General features: G+C 37.4%; 1 protein-coding gene and 1 long non-coding RNA gene across 4 annotated transcripts; one reads left to right on the forward strand and one right to left on the reverse strand.

Moving 5' to 3' along the window:
• Nucleotides 1–715: 715 nt before the first annotated feature.
• Nucleotides 716–10,948, forward strand: LOC131789491 (octopamine receptor beta-2R-like). Of its 3 annotated transcripts, XM_066160728.1 has the most exons (4): nucleotides 4,306–4,446; nucleotides 6,896–6,957; nucleotides 7,318–7,381; nucleotides 8,576–10,948. In XM_066160728.1, exon 4 carries the CDS (start codon nucleotides 8,925–8,927, stop codon nucleotides 10,077–10,079), a length of 1,155 nt encoding a protein of 384 aa, XP_066016825.1. In that variant the 5' UTR covers nucleotides 4,306–4,446; nucleotides 6,896–6,957; nucleotides 7,318–7,381; nucleotides 8,576–8,924; the 3' UTR covers nucleotides 10,080–10,948. The 3 variants fall into 3 exon arrangements, with proteins under 3 accessions (XP_066016826.1, XP_066016825.1, XP_058962604.2); XM_059106621.2 differs by lacking the exon at nucleotides 7,318–7,381; XM_066160729.1 differs by lacking the exons at nucleotides 4,306–4,446; nucleotides 6,896–6,957; nucleotides 7,318–7,381 and adding an exon at nucleotides 716–768.
• Nucleotides 10,949–13,809: 2,861 nt separating this feature from the next.
• LOC131789449 (uncharacterized) lies at nucleotides 13,810–17,790 on the reverse strand. Its single transcript, XR_009340611.2, has 3 exons — nucleotides 17,555–17,790; nucleotides 16,451–16,512; nucleotides 13,810–14,356 (listed from the first exon to the last, which is right to left on the reverse strand). It is a non-coding gene; the product is annotated as an uncharacterized lncRNA (long non-coding RNA).
• Between the last annotated feature and the right edge of the window lie 207 nt (nucleotides 17,791–17,997).

The raw sequence follows: 17,997 nt of genomic DNA on the forward strand, positions 1-17,997 counted from the left end.
TCACAAATTATTTCATATGGCACCGCGATTTCTGAATTTCATACTTCTGTGCTTTATTATGTCTTGAGCTCTGAGTTAATGGCTTTTCTCAGCTTATTACCCAGCGGGATCACCGCTGTATGCCAGCTACGCTAGATTACAAAGTATTACGTTTTTTATGCCTATTAATGTCCCGATACGTTTTTTTTTTCCATCTTCTCATATGGGGGTATAATTATAAAAATGCAGGATTTTGAAATAAGGTTTATATTTAAGTTAAAGTGTAGCGATCATTGCACAATGAATTAACAAACTGAAATAAACAAACTGAGCCCAAAGTGCTGTGAGGTACAGTAGTGAGATTAAGTGATTTCATTTTACTTGATGCTTCTTCAAAGCAAATATACCGCTACACTGTTCTTCAAAATGTCCATATCAGCTGACCAATTTTTCACCACTATCAGAGATATCAAAGCTTGTTTGATACTTTTTTCAGTTGTTCCCTTATTTATGTAAGATAGCTTTCTTGATAAGGAGCTATACATTTTGAAGTTCTTGAAAAAAACAATGGCTGGCGTCCAGTGGCTTAAGTGATATCTTGTGATCTTCAATCTTAAACCACTTGTCAAAAAAGTAATTGGGCGTCGGTTGATGTTGGCAATAAATTCGCAAACAATTTCCTCGTCGTCCACATATTAGTCTTTAAACCAGTTGGGCGACATCCTGTGCTAAACAATTGAGAGTGAAAACTAAGTCTTTGGAGAACTGTTCTTAGATTTGATTCTGAAGGTGAGAAATTTTTCTGTTCTGGGATATTTGATGCAGGTACTGCTTTCGTTGTCATTACATATGGTTAACCTCGTACTGTAAAACACGATATTGGCCGAACACCGTAAAATAAGCATATATAAGAGCGGTATTTGGTAAAGACTTGTACCGGACATGAAAACTCAACGCATATGAGTTTGAAGAACTTCATTTTATTCACAAAGAAGAAGCGGTTCCTAAACGCCACAGAATGCTAGTGTTTAAGCTTTTAAACCCATTTTAGATTCTGCCTTTATGTGGGAGAAGATAGCCCAAAGCTGGTCAAATCCATTAGAAATTTGAAAAGGTCTTCCTACGTTTCTCTATTAGCCAGACAAGAGTTCTGATGCGCAAATGTTCCATACTGTACAACAAACATTGAGAAAAAAAACGAAACAAAACATAACAGAGCAATCAAAGAAATAAACAAAATCAACCCGGGCTCTCAAGTTGAATATGATACCCATAAATCTTCAATAAAATTTCTCGAAACAAGAAACTTTAGGATCACAATAGGCGTGAGTGCGTGGGTAAGTTCGACAATCTTTCCCTCAAAAAGGGATTAACAAACCCACCTCAGATTTTACAGATGGCTCTTATCCTTGTGGAATTGAAGTATATATAATATACATAATCCATATCCAATTGACGTTTGCACAGACCTCAAAACCTTTCAAAAGAAACCAAACCCGAAGAGTTCATTTTCTAATTTGCCCGCTGACGCACGCAACTCTTTTGTATAGAGATAAATCTCATCAGTTTTAAGCAATGTAATAACACTGTTGAACAACTTTGTTCCAATGTACTCAAAGCTGACGGGAATGCATGGTTTTTACAACAACTAGTTTGCTTTATTGACCTGCCCGCGACGATATAAGTCAAATGATGATAACAGTTTTAGATCGAAATTACCAAACAAACAGGCTCTTTCATTTGTCCAGATGCAAAAAGAGGAAAACCTTTTAAATTGAAAGAGACCTATTCATTCTTTCTCTTGTAACGTGTTCATCTTTTCCCTACCCTTGTCAGATTTTCAAGCGATGAAAAATAGAACGATAAATTTTTTCGCCTTTAGAAAACACATCAGAAAAATTTTTCTGTCATTATTTTTTTTAATCGAAGGTGGTCTTGAGTTATTTTTTGAGTCTTTAGGACTCAAATCGTGTTTCCACAACACTGGAAACTCAAGGAGCAATAGAACCGAAACGGCGATCAAACCCACCCACATATTATGCATGAGTTATGCATTATGAGTCCCGAGATGAGTTGATGCGATTTAAGTGCTTTTATCTTTCTGATAACATCTACAGCTGTAGAGCAAAGATTAATAAGTATCGAAAAGTTTCTCAGGATTGTCATGCATGATTACTTTTGTTTTACTATGATCCGTGATTGGTCAAAACTCGCGCCACTTTCTCAACCAATCAAAAGCACTGGTTAGCTGCGTTTTCCAGCGCTTTGAATAAGTTGCTTCTCTATCTTTTTTTTTTTTTAATCGGTTCCTTAAGGCGTTGTCATTTGTTCTGATTGGCCGATGTAATGACGTAGGGTAATGACGTAGTGGCTCAAAGACACTCGATCGAAACACACCCCACAGTTAAAGCAAAGCTAGCTTGGGTTTGTCGATTCTGATCCAAAATCGTGGAGCATTGATGTAGTTTGGAGGATTTTAGGTGAGATCACATGGTTTGGGGGAGGGGGGGGAGGGGAATCATAAGACTTACACTTGAGACTTGTACATGGATCAGGTAAATTTTTTCGTGACACAATCAAAATCCTCCGGTTCCCCCTCCCCCCCTTTCCCGCGATAAATAGTGCCCAGTCCCTTACCCTCTACAAAAAGCCCCACCCCCCTCCCCCCTCAGAAACTAAAAAGCTACGTGAGTCTTGACCTCGGAGGAAATTATTCAGTTGAGCATTAACAATTCACAACTGACATCCTGTTTATATGGAGGTTTATTTGCTCAGGTGAAACAAATACGGGTATATTTGAGCTCTTGACCTTGACATAGCAATAACTTAAATATTTCCATGTTTTGCCATGATATCGGTTCCTCGTGCTCAAAAACAAGGTAACAAAAGTGGACGCTTTGAGTGACGCCGCCTTTGAAAGAGGCACGTACACACTTCGCAAAAATTTTTTTTTTTTTTTGCAACGCAGTATGTAGAATAGACTCAAGTTTTAAGCTTTTCTATCTTAGTGGACAAACAACACAATAAAAGAGAAAAAAAATTTATACCCTTATCCCACTATCTTCCCTGGCCCTGAAGGTTTTTTTGTTGGACCAAAGTTTGCATATTTTTTGACAGCTTTTTATTGTGTAGGATATTTTTCCCACGCACGACAAGTTTTTACGAATTGAGGACGGTCTGCAAACTTCAACGAAATTATAACCGGCAAAAGTTTCGTTCTGTATGGTAACCTATTTTGTGTGCATCGACCTGGAGGCGAAACTAAATTTAGGCTTAACTTATCAACTAGCGATTGCTGTGGCACGAAATGTTGTTCAGAATGAACGTAATGTTTGATTACAAACCCCGCTCCAAAGACGAACAAAAGAGATAAAACCTCCTAGGTTGTCGCTTCTCTGGAGATAATTTTGGGACTTTTATCTTCATTTTCAACAAAGACTTCTGAGCTTCTGAGGCTACACTTGCGTCGTTCGTACGTACGGAAATTAAAAAGAAAAGCTTCATAAACAAAAGAACATTTATTTGCCAAAGGCTTTGTGTTTTTACCGCAATAATTTGACCTTTTATCTATCATTTCCTGAAGCTGAACATAAGGTCCAACGACTCAGAACAGACATGCAAATGTTTGAGACATATTTGGCGCGCACAACCCGACCTTTAGCTAAAAAATTCTACAAAATAATTCGAAGTTGCTATGCTATGCCAGCTCTAGCCACAAATGCTGTGTAAACAAAAGTTGTTTTAGAAAAGAAAGACGAACAAACAGATGTTTACTTCACTAATGTTCATTTCTGGAGAGAATGCACGACACGCCATTCTCAACTGAATCAAATTTTCAAACATTTCTGTGACTTGATGGCCTCAAACTGTTTCTGTAATAGTTTGCATGCTGTTATTACACTCAAAACTCATCTACAATATCTACTAAAGACGATTAAGTTTGATCGTTCTCATATCTGGTAAGCACATAAAAGGTCCACGTTATCCCTCATTAAGAACTAAGAGATATTGAGCTGCTCTTTCAGGCTTTAGAGTGTCAGCAATTGCAATGTCTTGCATTTAATAAATTTCTTCACGTTTGTTTCGATCTTTCTGCACAGCCGACGCGTGTAGTACAAATTATTTAAATATCTTCTTTTCATATGTAAAACACTGAACACTCACGCTTTCAATGCGGAGGTCAAAAACCCACGGCAAACAAACAAAAGCAACTGGCACTAGCCAGCCTAAAGCAATTAATATGACATGCGGTTGTTATTTAAACTGAAACAATACCGACATCTATATTTTGCACTGAAAGCAGGAATTGCTACTTATGCAAAGAAGCAGTAAAAAGTGAATTTATTTGCTCTGCGAATGTGGCATTCTCAGAATTTGGTAGATGTGTTTTATCAACAAACAGGGTAAACCACAAAAAATTGCTGTCAAACTTTCTTTTTTTACTCTAGAGGTACAAGCAAGCACAAGGTAAGGTTTGAATACAAAGAAAATTAGGTGATCTATGCATTTATAAACACTTAGTTTGTGACCGTACCAATAACTCAACACATGTCATTATTTCTTCTCTATTGCTTCCTAGATTGACACAAATGTATTTTTAAGAACCTTCTCCTCTCGCTCTTAATGGGAGTAATCCGATCCTTAGAAAACCATTTTTTCGGGATGGACCTTCGAGTTCAACTGAAGTGCACCTCGTTCAAAGAATTGCTTGTTAGCGCTAGATAACTTGTTTGACTTCAGTTTCAAAACCAGCTTAAATTTTTTTATTTGAGAATTAGACCACCTCGTCGAAGATTCAAAGTAGCCTAAAATTTTCTGTTTAAAGCAGTTGCTACCCGATATGCTACAAATTGCTTTAATTTCTTTCACAGCATTAATTTGCATTTGTCTCACAGCGTGCGCGTTAATAGAAAGTCCGTTTCGTGACTTGAACCACGAAATTGATGATTTAAAAAGTTGAAACGTTATAATGAAAACTTCCAATTTCCCGTGAGATGCCTGTCGCTAGTTCAAAAACTAAGTGACTTCATCAACCAAAAAAATAATGACAGTCATTTTCGTTTAAACGAATGTAGAAACGAATGCTTGGCAAACTTGAAGAGTTGGAAAAGCGAAACTTATTTTGAGTTTTCAGTCCAAAGATATTTTCGACAAATTGCGCCCCGCGTCATGTGTTGTGTCCTGAGTTGAAAGCTCTTCCACTTTAAAATGCCAGGAAGCGAGGGCATATGGTCTAATTGTGCGACAATTCTGCCTCGCGTAAGCCGCATGGAGATCTTTTTTCGTTCAACGGCCAGCTTGCATTTTCCTTCGAAAGATTCTAAACTTTTATGTATTTTGATGAATTACCGGTCTAATGTTAATGTTAAGCTGAGTGTATGCGAAATATGGTATTTGCGGCTACAAGCATGCAAAACAAGCCGTTTTAGTACACCAGAATGGCTAAAAATAGACTTATAGCCTATTAATAATTCTATTGGTTAATTTTGACGCCGTACAACGGAAGACGATATTCATAACAGGAAAAAATAGCAACAACTCCCCTAACGAAACCTTAAAACCCGCTGAACGATTTTAAGTTTCCTTTATTCTTGTTTGGTAAAATATGAGTGTGTTTTTAGAGGTTTAAAATACTTTTAAAAAAAAAATTAAAAAAAAAAAGCGATCGTTTGCAGAGATATTTTGAGTGGTTAAAAAAAAAAAAAGAAAAAAAAAATCAAATATGCCAAGAAGCAGGGGTTAAATGTAGAACATCCGGACCTATAAAGTAGAATTTCATTTGACAAGTGACCATAAAACGTTCCAGGTTTTCCTGTACCAATATTGACGACCTCAGTTGCAGTGTCGATCGATATTATGAAAAAACAAATTTATTGAAGGCCTGTATGGGCATAACTCTCTACTGTACACTGCAGTGAACTAAATGAATGGCGCCTACAGGAAAAGTTAATACTTCAGAGCGGAATAGTCGCGATGTAGGTTTTTTTTTTAGATTCCCCACCTTCACTTTAATCAGTAATTCATAGCAAAGACAATCACGAATATAGCTGGTAGTAATTAATTCTTGTTAAATGGTCATATTCGTTCATCGTAACACAAGAATATTACTGCACAGAGCTGAAACAAAATTTTGCTGAAGAACTTAAGTTTATCTGTCAAAAGAAGACATTTTTTGATTAACATAATGCGATTTCTATGTTGACGTGTAGCTCACTAAGAGCGAGTTTTTTAAAACCTTTCATCCTTCCCAATTATACCAAAATGAGAAAATCCGAAAGTAACTTCCGAAACTTCACAAGTAATTTGGCGATGACTCTTAAAAACCCAGTTCGGTATGTTTTTTTTTTTTGATAGCTTTGTGGTCGTTACGTAGTTGACATCACTTATGACTTCAAGGTTTATATTTCATAAGTCATATTGAGTGAGTAATGCATGAGGATGTTGTAATCACATTGCAAAATATTACCATCGTCATGGTTCATCAAGCCAAGTTACCAATAAGATGCTACTGTAGGAATCGAGATTCAACTAGCCATTCCTCTAACTGTTAAAAAATCTTGCCCAAGCCCTTAGTGTGGCATGTTCCGCGTAAATTTAATCGGTGAGACGGCAACGCGCCGCTCGGGCCAAGCCTTTTAATTTCGTAACCTTATTATTGAGCGAAACATTGATTGCTACTTGCGTAATTCGCCTACAGACTGCACGTACTTGCACATCTTTTGTTGGCCACGAGCAGCAGAATGACATTTCTCATTTTTGACTACTTCCAGCTGCTGCAAGCTTTTTAAGATAGATTACAACCAACTTTAATCTCACATTTACTGCCGCTGATTTCAACATATTGCTTGCTTGACTGCTATTCAAGCGAGCAAACCCAGTTTTCAATTCACGCTTGCTGTAACTTTTTGATCGACAGTTTCTGCCAGTATTCAGCTTTCGTTTTGCCCTGCAAGTTATTACCACGATCAGCATTTAAAAGTGAGAAAAAAAATCTTTTACTCAATCCTTTTGTATAAAAATGTTGTAATGTCTATCTCCAAACTTACTCAGTTTGGAGACTTCATTTTATGTGCCTACATATCGTATATTAGTTAACTCACTCAACCGTTCAAAAATTTTCCATGGCATTTGCTTGTAGCATTGTAAATTTTAATAGTGTTCCTTACAGGAGGATATCTGCCCATTTACTTATCATCATTTTCCAATTCCATATGAAAAATTCAGCTCTCTAACGACGAGAATTTTTGAAATTTTTATACATGCACTTTTTGTTGTTACTTGGAACATTTTGATCTTGGGTCTTCCTTTAATTTATCATGTATGTGTCGTTAATTTAAGGTGGGACACAACTGCTCTAAGATTTGCATAAAAGAATCCTTTGATGAGCTGATAACCTCTCGAGGTACTTGAGTAAGGCATTCTTCGAAATGTCATTTACACTCATTTTAAAATTTCTAGATAATTAAATACATCAGTGCGATTAAATGTAGCACAGAATATTAAAGTGCTCTAGCGAGAGACTCCGCAAAGAAAAAAACGCGCACAATTTTTTGAAAAAGGTTCTTTCGCAATTTTGAAAAGCCAAAGATGTGGTTTTCCTTGAGTAGAAATGTACTTTAACCGGAAAAACTGTCAAATATATTGTCTTGGAGACTGAGAGCACTTCTTTGACAGTGCATCTCTGGTAAATAGACACCAGGAAAACTTGTGTAAAGGTAAACACAGGATGCAAACGATATAGAAGACCTCTATATGTGTACAATTAAATGAAAATCTTACGAACATTAACATTTTTCGAAAAATAACGGATTTTCTTTAAAGCAAGGTTTACAGTATTATGCTCTTTATATTTTATCTGGTCTGGTGTTATAATCGGCGGATCATGTAAAACTGCAGCTCCGGCCCGTGTGGATAAAATCGCTAAGTTTTTTATTTCTATGTAGCTCGATTTTTCATAAGCTTGTATTCATTTGTTCGCCAAATGATGGCATTTCTTTGCCTCAAGTTTTAAAGTAGTAATCTCTTCATATTTCTTAATGGTATGGCATTAAAAATCTGAACATTAAACTGCAAAATAAGGCGGCTCCTTTGAGCCTTTTAGTTCTTGATTTCACAAGCTCAATTTGACATGTTTGACATCTACGTTTTCATAGTCTGTCATTCATTTTACGTTGCCTGAAAAACATCCTGAAGTTCCTAACGCGTGACACAGCACATGACTTCGTGCTGAGTATCTGTCGCTGTGCGTTTTAATTTTTCGAGAGGTTGCAAACCAGCAAAAAGGGTGAAAAGGCTTATTTATAACTGAAAGCCGATTATAATTACAGATTTTAGCAAAAAATTTTGTTAATGATAGAAAATTATTGCACATGCTACATGGCTAGACCTTTTATTTTTTCTGCACCATATCACCTACGCAAGAACGATCCCTCTGTAAGATAAATCTCTAATTAATTAATTCATTCGTTTGTTGTAAACTTTTTTCTTAACTCATGTTTCAATCAGGTGTTTTGTGTATCACTCTTACCCAGTCCCCAACGTTAAGATTTCACCTACTAGCAAAAACAGCCACAGTGGTTTTCATTAACTTTTGCAGGACCGTTCCCGAGCTTCAACGTGGCAAGAACCATTTCCTCTTAAGGCTCGAATCAGTTCCTCTTGGCGCTCAAACCAGTTTCTCTCCAAGCCCGAACCGGTCTCGTTGCTCGAACCAGTTTCTCTCGAAGCTTAAACCAGTTCCTCTAGGCGCTCGAACCAGTTTCTCTCGGGGCACGAACCAGTTCCTTTCAGTACTCGAACCAGTTTCTCTCGGGGCTTGAACCAGTTCCTCTCAGGGCACAGGCCAGTTCCTGTCAGAGCTCGAATCAGTTTCTCTCGTGCGTTTTTGGCGTCACCCTTCTTTTGCAGTTTCAGCTCTTGGATAGTTGTTTGTCTTGACGTTAGAAATGAGCCTATACGCAAACGCTTCTATTGCAAGCATCAACACGACATCCACTCCAGCAATATTTCAAACAAAGTCAAAAGTGGAGAAATTTTTCGTCTTCCTCTCCATTGCAGAGATCCTCATCATCCTTATGGCGCTCATCGGCAACTTCGTGGTCGTGTATTCATTCATCGTATCCACTAAACTACGAACAAGTGTTACAAATTATTTCGTAGTCTCTTTGGCGATATCCGATTTACTAACTTCAGGGTTAGTGATGACGTTTAAAGTGGAATACACTCTAAACAGTTACAAATGGAAGCATGGCAAGTTCGAGTGCGGTCTCTATACTACTATGTATCTACTGGCCGTGCCAAGTTCCGTTATAAATCTTTGCGCTGTCACGGTAGATCGTTACTTGGTTCTGAGGTTGCCTCTTCACTACGCCTCTCTTATGACTCCAAGGAGGGCAGTTTCTATAATCTGCTGCGTGTGGATGTACGCACTCTTTTGGGCGTGTCTACCTTTCATGGGCTGGAGATTTCATGTACCCATAATTCAAAACGGCCAGTGCTACTTTGTGAATACAGCAGCCTACAATATCACAGTCAATGTCATGAACTTTTTACTACCAATGATATTCATGGCAATATTCTGGTCTCTTATCTGCTCCATTGTACTTCGGCACCGTGAAAGGGTTAAAGAACAAGAAACAAATATTTCTTTCAACACGAACGAATCTGCATGTTATTCTACCAACACTCTGTGCATCGGAAATGCCGCGACATCGATGCAACTTGAACCGATTGCCAGAAAAAAAAAGGCTGGAAAGAAAAAAATGCAGCGAAATTTTAGTGGATGTCGATACATTGGAATTATTGTCATGCTATTTTACATTTGTTGGCTGCCTTACGTGACATTAAGTTTGATTGCAAACATTTGTCTGTCGTGCAATAAATCGCCTATCACGCTAACACTGTCTGAGACATTCCTCGCGTTAGGGTTTTTAAACTCCGCTCTAAATCCATTTTTTTATCCATTCCACGACAAACGGTTCAAGGAAGCATTTAGAGACATTTGGAAGAAACTGCGAAGTAAGAGTTTCTTAAAGGTGTTACATCGCAAAGAGAAAGTTTTGGAGGTAGCGAGACTGGAAATCGTAGTCCGTGGTCAGTGATTGGCAGAGAGCTTCTTGATTGGGTGCTGTAAAATCAAAACTAAGGTAATAGGGTTATTATCACAGGAAGCCTTTAAAATGGCATAATATATGTGACTGGCCAGAAGAAGCGGAAAAAAAGCGCCAAAAGAAACCACAGGGAAAAAAGGGCGGGAAAAAAAACCGCGGACAAAAAAACACGGGAAATAAAACGCGGGAAAAAAGCGCGGGAAAAAAAGCGCGGGGAAAAAAAGCGCAAGAAAAAAGCGTGGGAAATGGCGCGGGAAGAAAACCAACTGATTATATTGTGTCTGATTTAAGTTTTACATCTGATTGGGTGAAAAAGTGGTGTGAGATTTCTAAGCCGATCAAAATGCGCAGAGGATCAAAAGGCATTTCATACAATTTCGGTTATTTTCGACGCTTGATTGAACACTGTTTTAACTGTGATTAAAGTAGAATGTATATATTTTTTTATTAGAGAAGTATTAGATTCGTGAGATGCATTAAAATCATTATATCCCATTCAAAATGACAGCCAATTTGTTTTGCGGGTTCCTTCCTCGTTCTCACTTACAAGAAAGAAAGAGGGCCTGGGAACGAGATTGACTGGCAGAGTGAGCGCTCTCTTGACGTAATTATTGCTAACTGATTCACGTCCTATCCGGGGAGATTGGACTGGACCCCAACTAACGTAATGCTGCAGAGACTTGAAGTAAGATAAGCGCAAGGAGATCTTGACCACTTGGACTACAACTGCTTTTGAAACAGATAATAATAAACATTTTTAAAAAATCCAGTCTCTTAGGCTCTCTAAGATGAAACTATTGCCAATTGTAAATAAGTTTAAGCGTTTCATTAAGAAACTTTTTAACATGTCAATAATTATTCCTATGGAAAACTTGAAATGATTTTGTTGTTGTTGTTGTTGTTTCTGCTTAATTTGTGATTGAAATAAATATTTTGAAGAAATCTTCTTGCAAGCGCTGAACTTTGAACTCTATCAAATATTAAGAAAGGTGAAAAACCCAAGCTATACACACTCTCTCAACTGTACTTGGGTTACTTTCCTTCTTAACTTTCCCCTTAAAAAGAATACTCACCCTTTTAAAAGTGCATTTGAAGAATTAGAAAATGAACTCATGTTTTGAAACTCTGTCAAGTCAGGAAACCCGCCATGCAAATTCACATATCGACCTCGTTCTGAAGGTTTTTGTCCGAGAGGCTAAATTTGCACGTGTTAATCTCTCAATTCATTTACATTTTTGGCTCCTCGTGGTCTGAACTGATTCACTACTCAAGGAAAAAGTGCTAGAAAAACTCGTCCACTAGTCAAGTCTAACGTTTAAACGAAGCTAGAAGCATTTCGGAATCGTTTATGCCTTATGCTCTGACAGCGATTGAAAACCTGCCATTATCAGTTTTTTCGCAACAAAGCGCAAGGTAAGAGTCACACAGAATTCAACTCGTAAGTTCTTGTACAGAAAATTCTGATGTACACTAACACTTGAAGCGTAGGCGTGTTGAACTAGTTTTCGATAAAAGCTCCGTTAGAAGTATTTTGGAGGAAAACACGTAAATAACATTATCAGCCTAAGCCGATGCGGTAACTTCAAACAGATTTAATACTTCCAAATATACGAAGAGTAATTCTTGCCAAGGATGTGATTAGAAATTGAAAATAGATGTGGCTGCATAACAAATAACATCAGAAATTTTCGCGCCAAGTAAAAGATCAGAAGAATTTTAGCAGGGTGTTTACGTGATTTTGCCAAAAATTGTTCCATCTTTTGTTGTTGTTTAAAGCAAACAAGTCAAGGATTTAATTGGTATACTGCAGCTGTCTGAGGTTTTAATTTTTTTTGTTTATTTACAATTTCTGCGAATCTCAGATCAGGTGGAATTTTACATGTCTTTTCTCTACTTTGTCGGCCAACTGGCATATCATTGTGCGCGTCATTTTTCTTTTCTTAGGAACTGGAATTTTACTGAGGAAAAAGATACCTTCTGTTTACAACTAGGAAACATTTAGGGTTTCTGAAGGATTTCTAGAAAGATCAAGTAATTAATTACAATTTCCGTATCAATGTTTAAAACATGTTTCAGGATTTTTATGTTGAAGCCTATTAAATTGTCCCAAACTCTATGGAACCACAAGAAATAATTAGTTTTTTTCACGTTTTGGATTAATTTAGATGATGCAAGTACCATAAATTAAGCGTAGGAGGAGGAACAGTTGGATCGGAAGCAAAAATCAAGCAACAGTAAGTTACAGCATTCGATTTAGCTTTGAAACAGGCTCATTGTGTGTAAACGTGGATGCTGCCGCCAGGCTTTTGTATTCAAATTTTGTCGGTCAGTCGCCCGAAAAATACTTAATTTGAGTCGTTCGGTTGAAAATTAGGTGAGATTTCCACACAGTTCCATTCTATTCTAAAACAAAACTGTAGTTCCGGAGGTAATATATTGTTTTCACTACACATTTACTTATCCACAAGCTGTATGCAAAACAAATATTGGGGCTGTGCAGAAATCTTACCGGAAGTTTTAAAAGATATGTTATAAGAGAAAAGTGAAGCGGTCAACACGAAGTTTAGAAGCCTTGTTTAAATCGATTTGTTTGGATGAAAGTTTCTTCAAAAGATAATTTGTGCGAAATAAGTTCTGCAAAAATTCTCACCTGCGTTTGATGAAGATTTGTCACGAAATTATGCCACCGGTAAAGAATGATCGGAATGAAGAAACTTTTCAGCGAGCCTTTGAGCAAATGATAAATAAAAAAATTACTGTTTCCATCATACCGTTTACGTTTTTACCAAATTAAAAAAGCTTTCACAAACATAATTTTTAGTCATTGAAGCAAATGTCTGAGAGTATTTGAAAGTGCGCCAAACACTCACATAGCGTGTCCGTCATCACTTCTTTTTTCGAGTGCTTCGAGAATTTAAAGAAAACACCTTTATTCGCTCAATGATTACTTCGTAGGGCACATTTGCATGCCACTCGAGCAACACCATTGGCCACCTTTCAAACCAATAAAAACACGTCGAATTCTTAAAATTTCGCGTTCTCACCGAATTCAGTTTTTTTGTGCAAGAATCAAAACAGTGGATTTTTTGCGGATTCAAACTTACAAATTGTTAAGTTTCACTTGTATTCAAAATGTGCCCAAATGTCATAGTTTGTGAACAGCGAAGGATAACGGTCAACAAAATTGTTACGTCTGTTTTCATTGCGTAATTTGACCAAGTTATGGAAAATGCTAATCGTGAGTTGGGATTTATTATTGGGTTATCAAGACTAAATTTGAACGAACGTGTGTAAGTTATTTGGGAAAACAAGAGTATGAAGTTGGCTATAAATAATTTGAATGAATCGTGATCACCACTCCAAGGGAAATAGAAGTGCATGATAGACAAAGGATTTAAAAGAGCCCCTGTCAAGCATATTGACATAGTTATCAATCTTAATTCCGTTAGCAATTATTTCTTTTGTATGTTAACATGTTTGTTTACTAATTGTGCTATCTTGTATTTCCATTGTCGATGCTGATCATAAGCATGGAGAGTCGAGAGACTTGGTTAACGTTGGGGATTTTTTTTCGTCCCGCCTAGATACTTACCTATTACTGTTAATTTGACTACAACTTTTATATTGTTGTAAACACAGATTGTAATAGGTAATAAAAACTTGCAGACAAATAAAATACTTTATTTCTACTTTTGTATTATTTATTCCCTTTATTGAATAAACAAATTTAAAAAAATCCGCACTTTCAAAAGGACCTGGAAACTAGTCAAAATATAGGCTATCTCTTTTACTTTTATTTGCGTATGGAGGGTTGCCGAAAGGAAAAAAATTCTGCGAATTTGAACGGGTGTCTGGCATTAAAACAAACCATATACTGGAATTTTGATTGGAGAAAATCTTTTGCATGATGCAAGATTTTTCCCGCCAAAAGACTTAGTATATTTTTTGTTCAATACTAGACACTATTCAAAAGGGCAGACCTTTTTTCCATCGACAAATTTCCCGCCAAAAGACTTGGTTTTTTTTACTGATTATTTCATCTTAACTTCTTAGTCTTTCTGAGAAAACTTTCCTGCAATAAAACTTTTCTTTTCGATATTGAGATGGCCCTTTTAAAAGCCATTGTGCGAAATTTCTTGTTACGCAGAAGTTGCTCTTCATCACCAAGTGCGAGTGACCTTTTCTCAGTGACTATTTCTCATGAACAATGAATCAACTTTATTTCGTTCAACGAAATGCATCTAGTCTTGTATCTTCATCCTTTAAACCTGAAAGAAAAAGAAGTGATCAATGGCAATGGTTTCGAGTGTCCTCTCAACTGAGGGAGTCACATCCTTAAACCTAAGACATTAAAGACAGCGAGACTCTGGGATGAGTTCGATCACAAGCACAAGATTTGATTTCAAGTTCTCAACGGAATTTATTGGATTTAATTGAAAGCTTTCGTGATTGAAAACTAGAAAATTTCTCTATCGTTACAGCTTTTTTTTGATACCGAGCTCTTTTTGCAAAGACGCGTAATCAAATTCAGTGCATTTTCCCCCCAAAGTGAGGCTGACAGAGCGTGCCTGCTATTTGACTATTTGGAAATCTTGCACGCCCTTATTCTTCTTTAAATCTAAAGGTTTACTCTTTCTTGCAAATCAGTTTCACCTTTGGATGAATGATATCTCCTAAAAGCCTGATTACGTAACGAAGCTCTTTCAGTATGCTCATAAAATACGAATTTTTGTTTCATCTGAGAAAGTTAAGGTAATATATTACGGTGGCTCGTAATTTTTTACATCTTTATCGCGTAAGAATTTTGTGACAAATTCACGATTCGTGTTGTCCAGATATGTTTAAGTATAAAAGTTATGTTGCATCTACTAAATTAAGATCCACGAGAAGCAACTTCAAGAGAAGCCAGACTGCCCTTATTTCGACCTTTTAGAAAATTAACGAACATTTTTTCTTGAATTTTTGGAAGCACCCATTTTTTCAAATGCAAAAAAAGTCTTTGAATAAGATTTAGAGACAACATGAAAAGCTATAAAATCGTGTATTTTGTTTTTGTCGCCGGTAGCCATCAAATATTAAAAAAAAGTTTAATTTTACAGAAGGCTATCAAGTTATTTTCGTAAAATAATCGACATTTGGACATATTAATTCACTTTCTGTGTTTCCACGGAGACAAATTTTGAAGTTTTTCTTCATACGGTTTTTTGATATATGTTTTATAGCTTCCGCGAAAGGGTTTTGAAAAATCATCACCTACTCGATGCAAAACAAAGCCAAATACAAGAGCGCTTTTCGATTTAATGTCGTAGAACCAAACCCAAAGTAATCACGACGGCCTGTACCAAATACCTTTGAGAGCCAATGAACAACTTAAAGTAAAAACAGCGAAACTGCCTAAAGCGCGGGAAAACGTTAGTGACGAAGCCGCGATTGGTCGAGAAAGCGGCGCAAGTTTTCAATCACAGTCACCCAATCACGGAGCGAAGTAAACCAGAAACAAATCAATCCCGGATTAGTTTCGATACCCAAATGCAAATTGACCCTTCAACTCCCAGAAGTGATTAACATGTAACTTCTCCCTATAACATCCAGACATTATCCTGATGGAACACTAAAATCTCGTGACCAATTTACGAGGAAATGTATAGCAGCTATGGGAGAGAATTAACAATCAGATCTTGGGAGTTCAAGGGTTAAAGGGTTCAGTGATTGATCACCAGCCACCCATGTTCTTACTCGGGTCGTTTAAAGTAGGATTCTGTTAACAAAGATTACGCGTTGTTTTTGTTTGTTTGTTTTTTCTAACATCATCATCACCATCAGTTTAAACTAAAACTCGTACAGCGAATTCCATTTAGGGTCTAAATCTTCTTAAAATCTAAATCTTTCGTTCTGACTAAGAAGAATCTTCCACCTCAGGAAGCTTTGGTAGATGGAGGTGTGTTGCACTTGTGTACAAAAAATTCGGGAGCATTCATAGATTGACGCTCGCTGGTCCACAACGGCCAAGACATATTATTCAGATTATTCAGGGGAATAGTCTTCATTTATCACCGGGGTAAAGGGGATGGGGCTCGAAGGAATCGAGGGGGGGGGGATCTTTTGATTCTCAGGGGGAACGGGGCGGAATCTTTCGTAGCCAACAAAGCGTAAAAGGGGGAATATGGAAACTTTATTGCCAATTAACTGCCAAGAGAGGTGCTGGTGGTGGTGGGGGGGGGGGGGGGGGGGTCATAGGTATATTTTAGAGCCTTACTGGAGGTTAAAAAAGATATTTTCGTGACACGACCAAAATCTCCTGATCCCTTCCCCACCTTTGCCAAAATAATGACATGGTTTAAAACGTTCAATCATTAACTGACCTGTATTGACAGAATTTGTCCTTATGACGTTGATCTTGTTCCTGATCCACAGTCGTTCCTCCCTTTGGGATGTAAGATTGATGGATAAAGGACACACAAACCATTAGCTCAAGCGCAGATTATGATAAGTGGTAAAAAAGTGATCATGAGAAAATTGGGTTTACTACCGGCGCAAGAACAAAGTTTCATTGAGGGGGGAGGAGGTTTCTCGCATTAAATTGACGGAGGGTGATATATCATTTCAGTAAAATTCTTCTGCGACATTTTAACCCCTTGACAGCTGAGAGTGACTAGTATCCGATCTCTTCTCACAATATTACCCCTGAATCATACAGTAAAGCCACGAGAAAATGAAATGATCAACAGCTAAAGAGGCTCTTGATTGTTAAACAAATTCTCCCTGTCAGCACCTTAGGAAATGTATAGAGAACAGTATGGAGAATATGCATACTGATGTTAGGGTGTAAAGTGTTGGTCTGTCTGGACATGCATGAAGATGAATCAGAGTAGCTCCAGTTGGTGGGACAATTTAAAATCAAACCTTTCTAGTGTCTCTAAATTTCTAACTGGCTTGCCTCCTTGCGTCCCTCAGGGGGGGAGGGAAGGGTGAAGAGGAATAAAGAGGGTTTAGTGAGTGAGACGTATCTTAACATTCTAACTCCCATGAGTGACCAAGACAGAATTTCTCCTTACAATATCAATACAGTATCAAGCAGACAAGTGATGAGAATAAATAAAAAAGTAAATTAGGGGATTATTAGTTGTTCCAATACCTAATTCTCCGAACTAACATCTTAAGAATTGTATGGCAGACAGTAAGGAGAAGAACTGATGAGATCTTGGGAGTGAAAGGGTTAATCCTAGTCCGTACATGAAACGCACCGTGTCTTCTACACGGAGAATTATTGATGAGAACGTAAACTTGTGTCGTTTAGTGTTTCGTTGTATAATTCATTCCGGTACCAAGATTTGAAAGTTCCGCTTAATGTAATCAATGCAATTCAGTCCTCATAGTTTTCCTTAAACTAGCGGTGGCTTTCACAGGATGCAGAAAATTATTGATAACTAAAATAAAGATGCTGGAGATTGAAGTTGATGACTTACATAAACTCAAAGAAGACAAAACTGTTCTCAATTCACGACACGACTTCGTTGGCTTAACGATGACGGTTCCAAACCATTTGAGAGGTCCGCGTTGCACCAAAAACCGACATTTGAAACCATTCAGCGCTTCAGCTTCATCTCTCAGTTATTACGAATGTCTAGTAAATGGAGGACAACGTCTCAGACCAAAAACTGTGATTTAAAGCAGGGAGTTTTAAACTACACAACCAAGTGAAATTCTAAGCTCCACGTGTAAAGTTGACTGAAGAAAAATGAATACTAAATGAGAGTTCTTATATTTGCATTTCAAATCACACATTTCACTTGCCTCTCAATATACCATGCGGGAGGGGGACGGGGGAGGATAGGGTACGAATGGGAGAGGAGAGGTATGAGAAATCACCTTTCTTAGTGTAAGTGTGGTCAGGAGTCACATTTTGAAA

Source organism: Pocillopora verrucosa, chromosome 13, assembly GCF_036669915.1.
Source record: "Pocillopora verrucosa isolate sample1 chromosome 13, ASM3666991v2, whole genome shotgun sequence".
Lineage (NCBI taxonomy): Eukaryota > Metazoa > Cnidaria > Anthozoa > Scleractinia > Pocilloporidae > Pocillopora > Pocillopora verrucosa.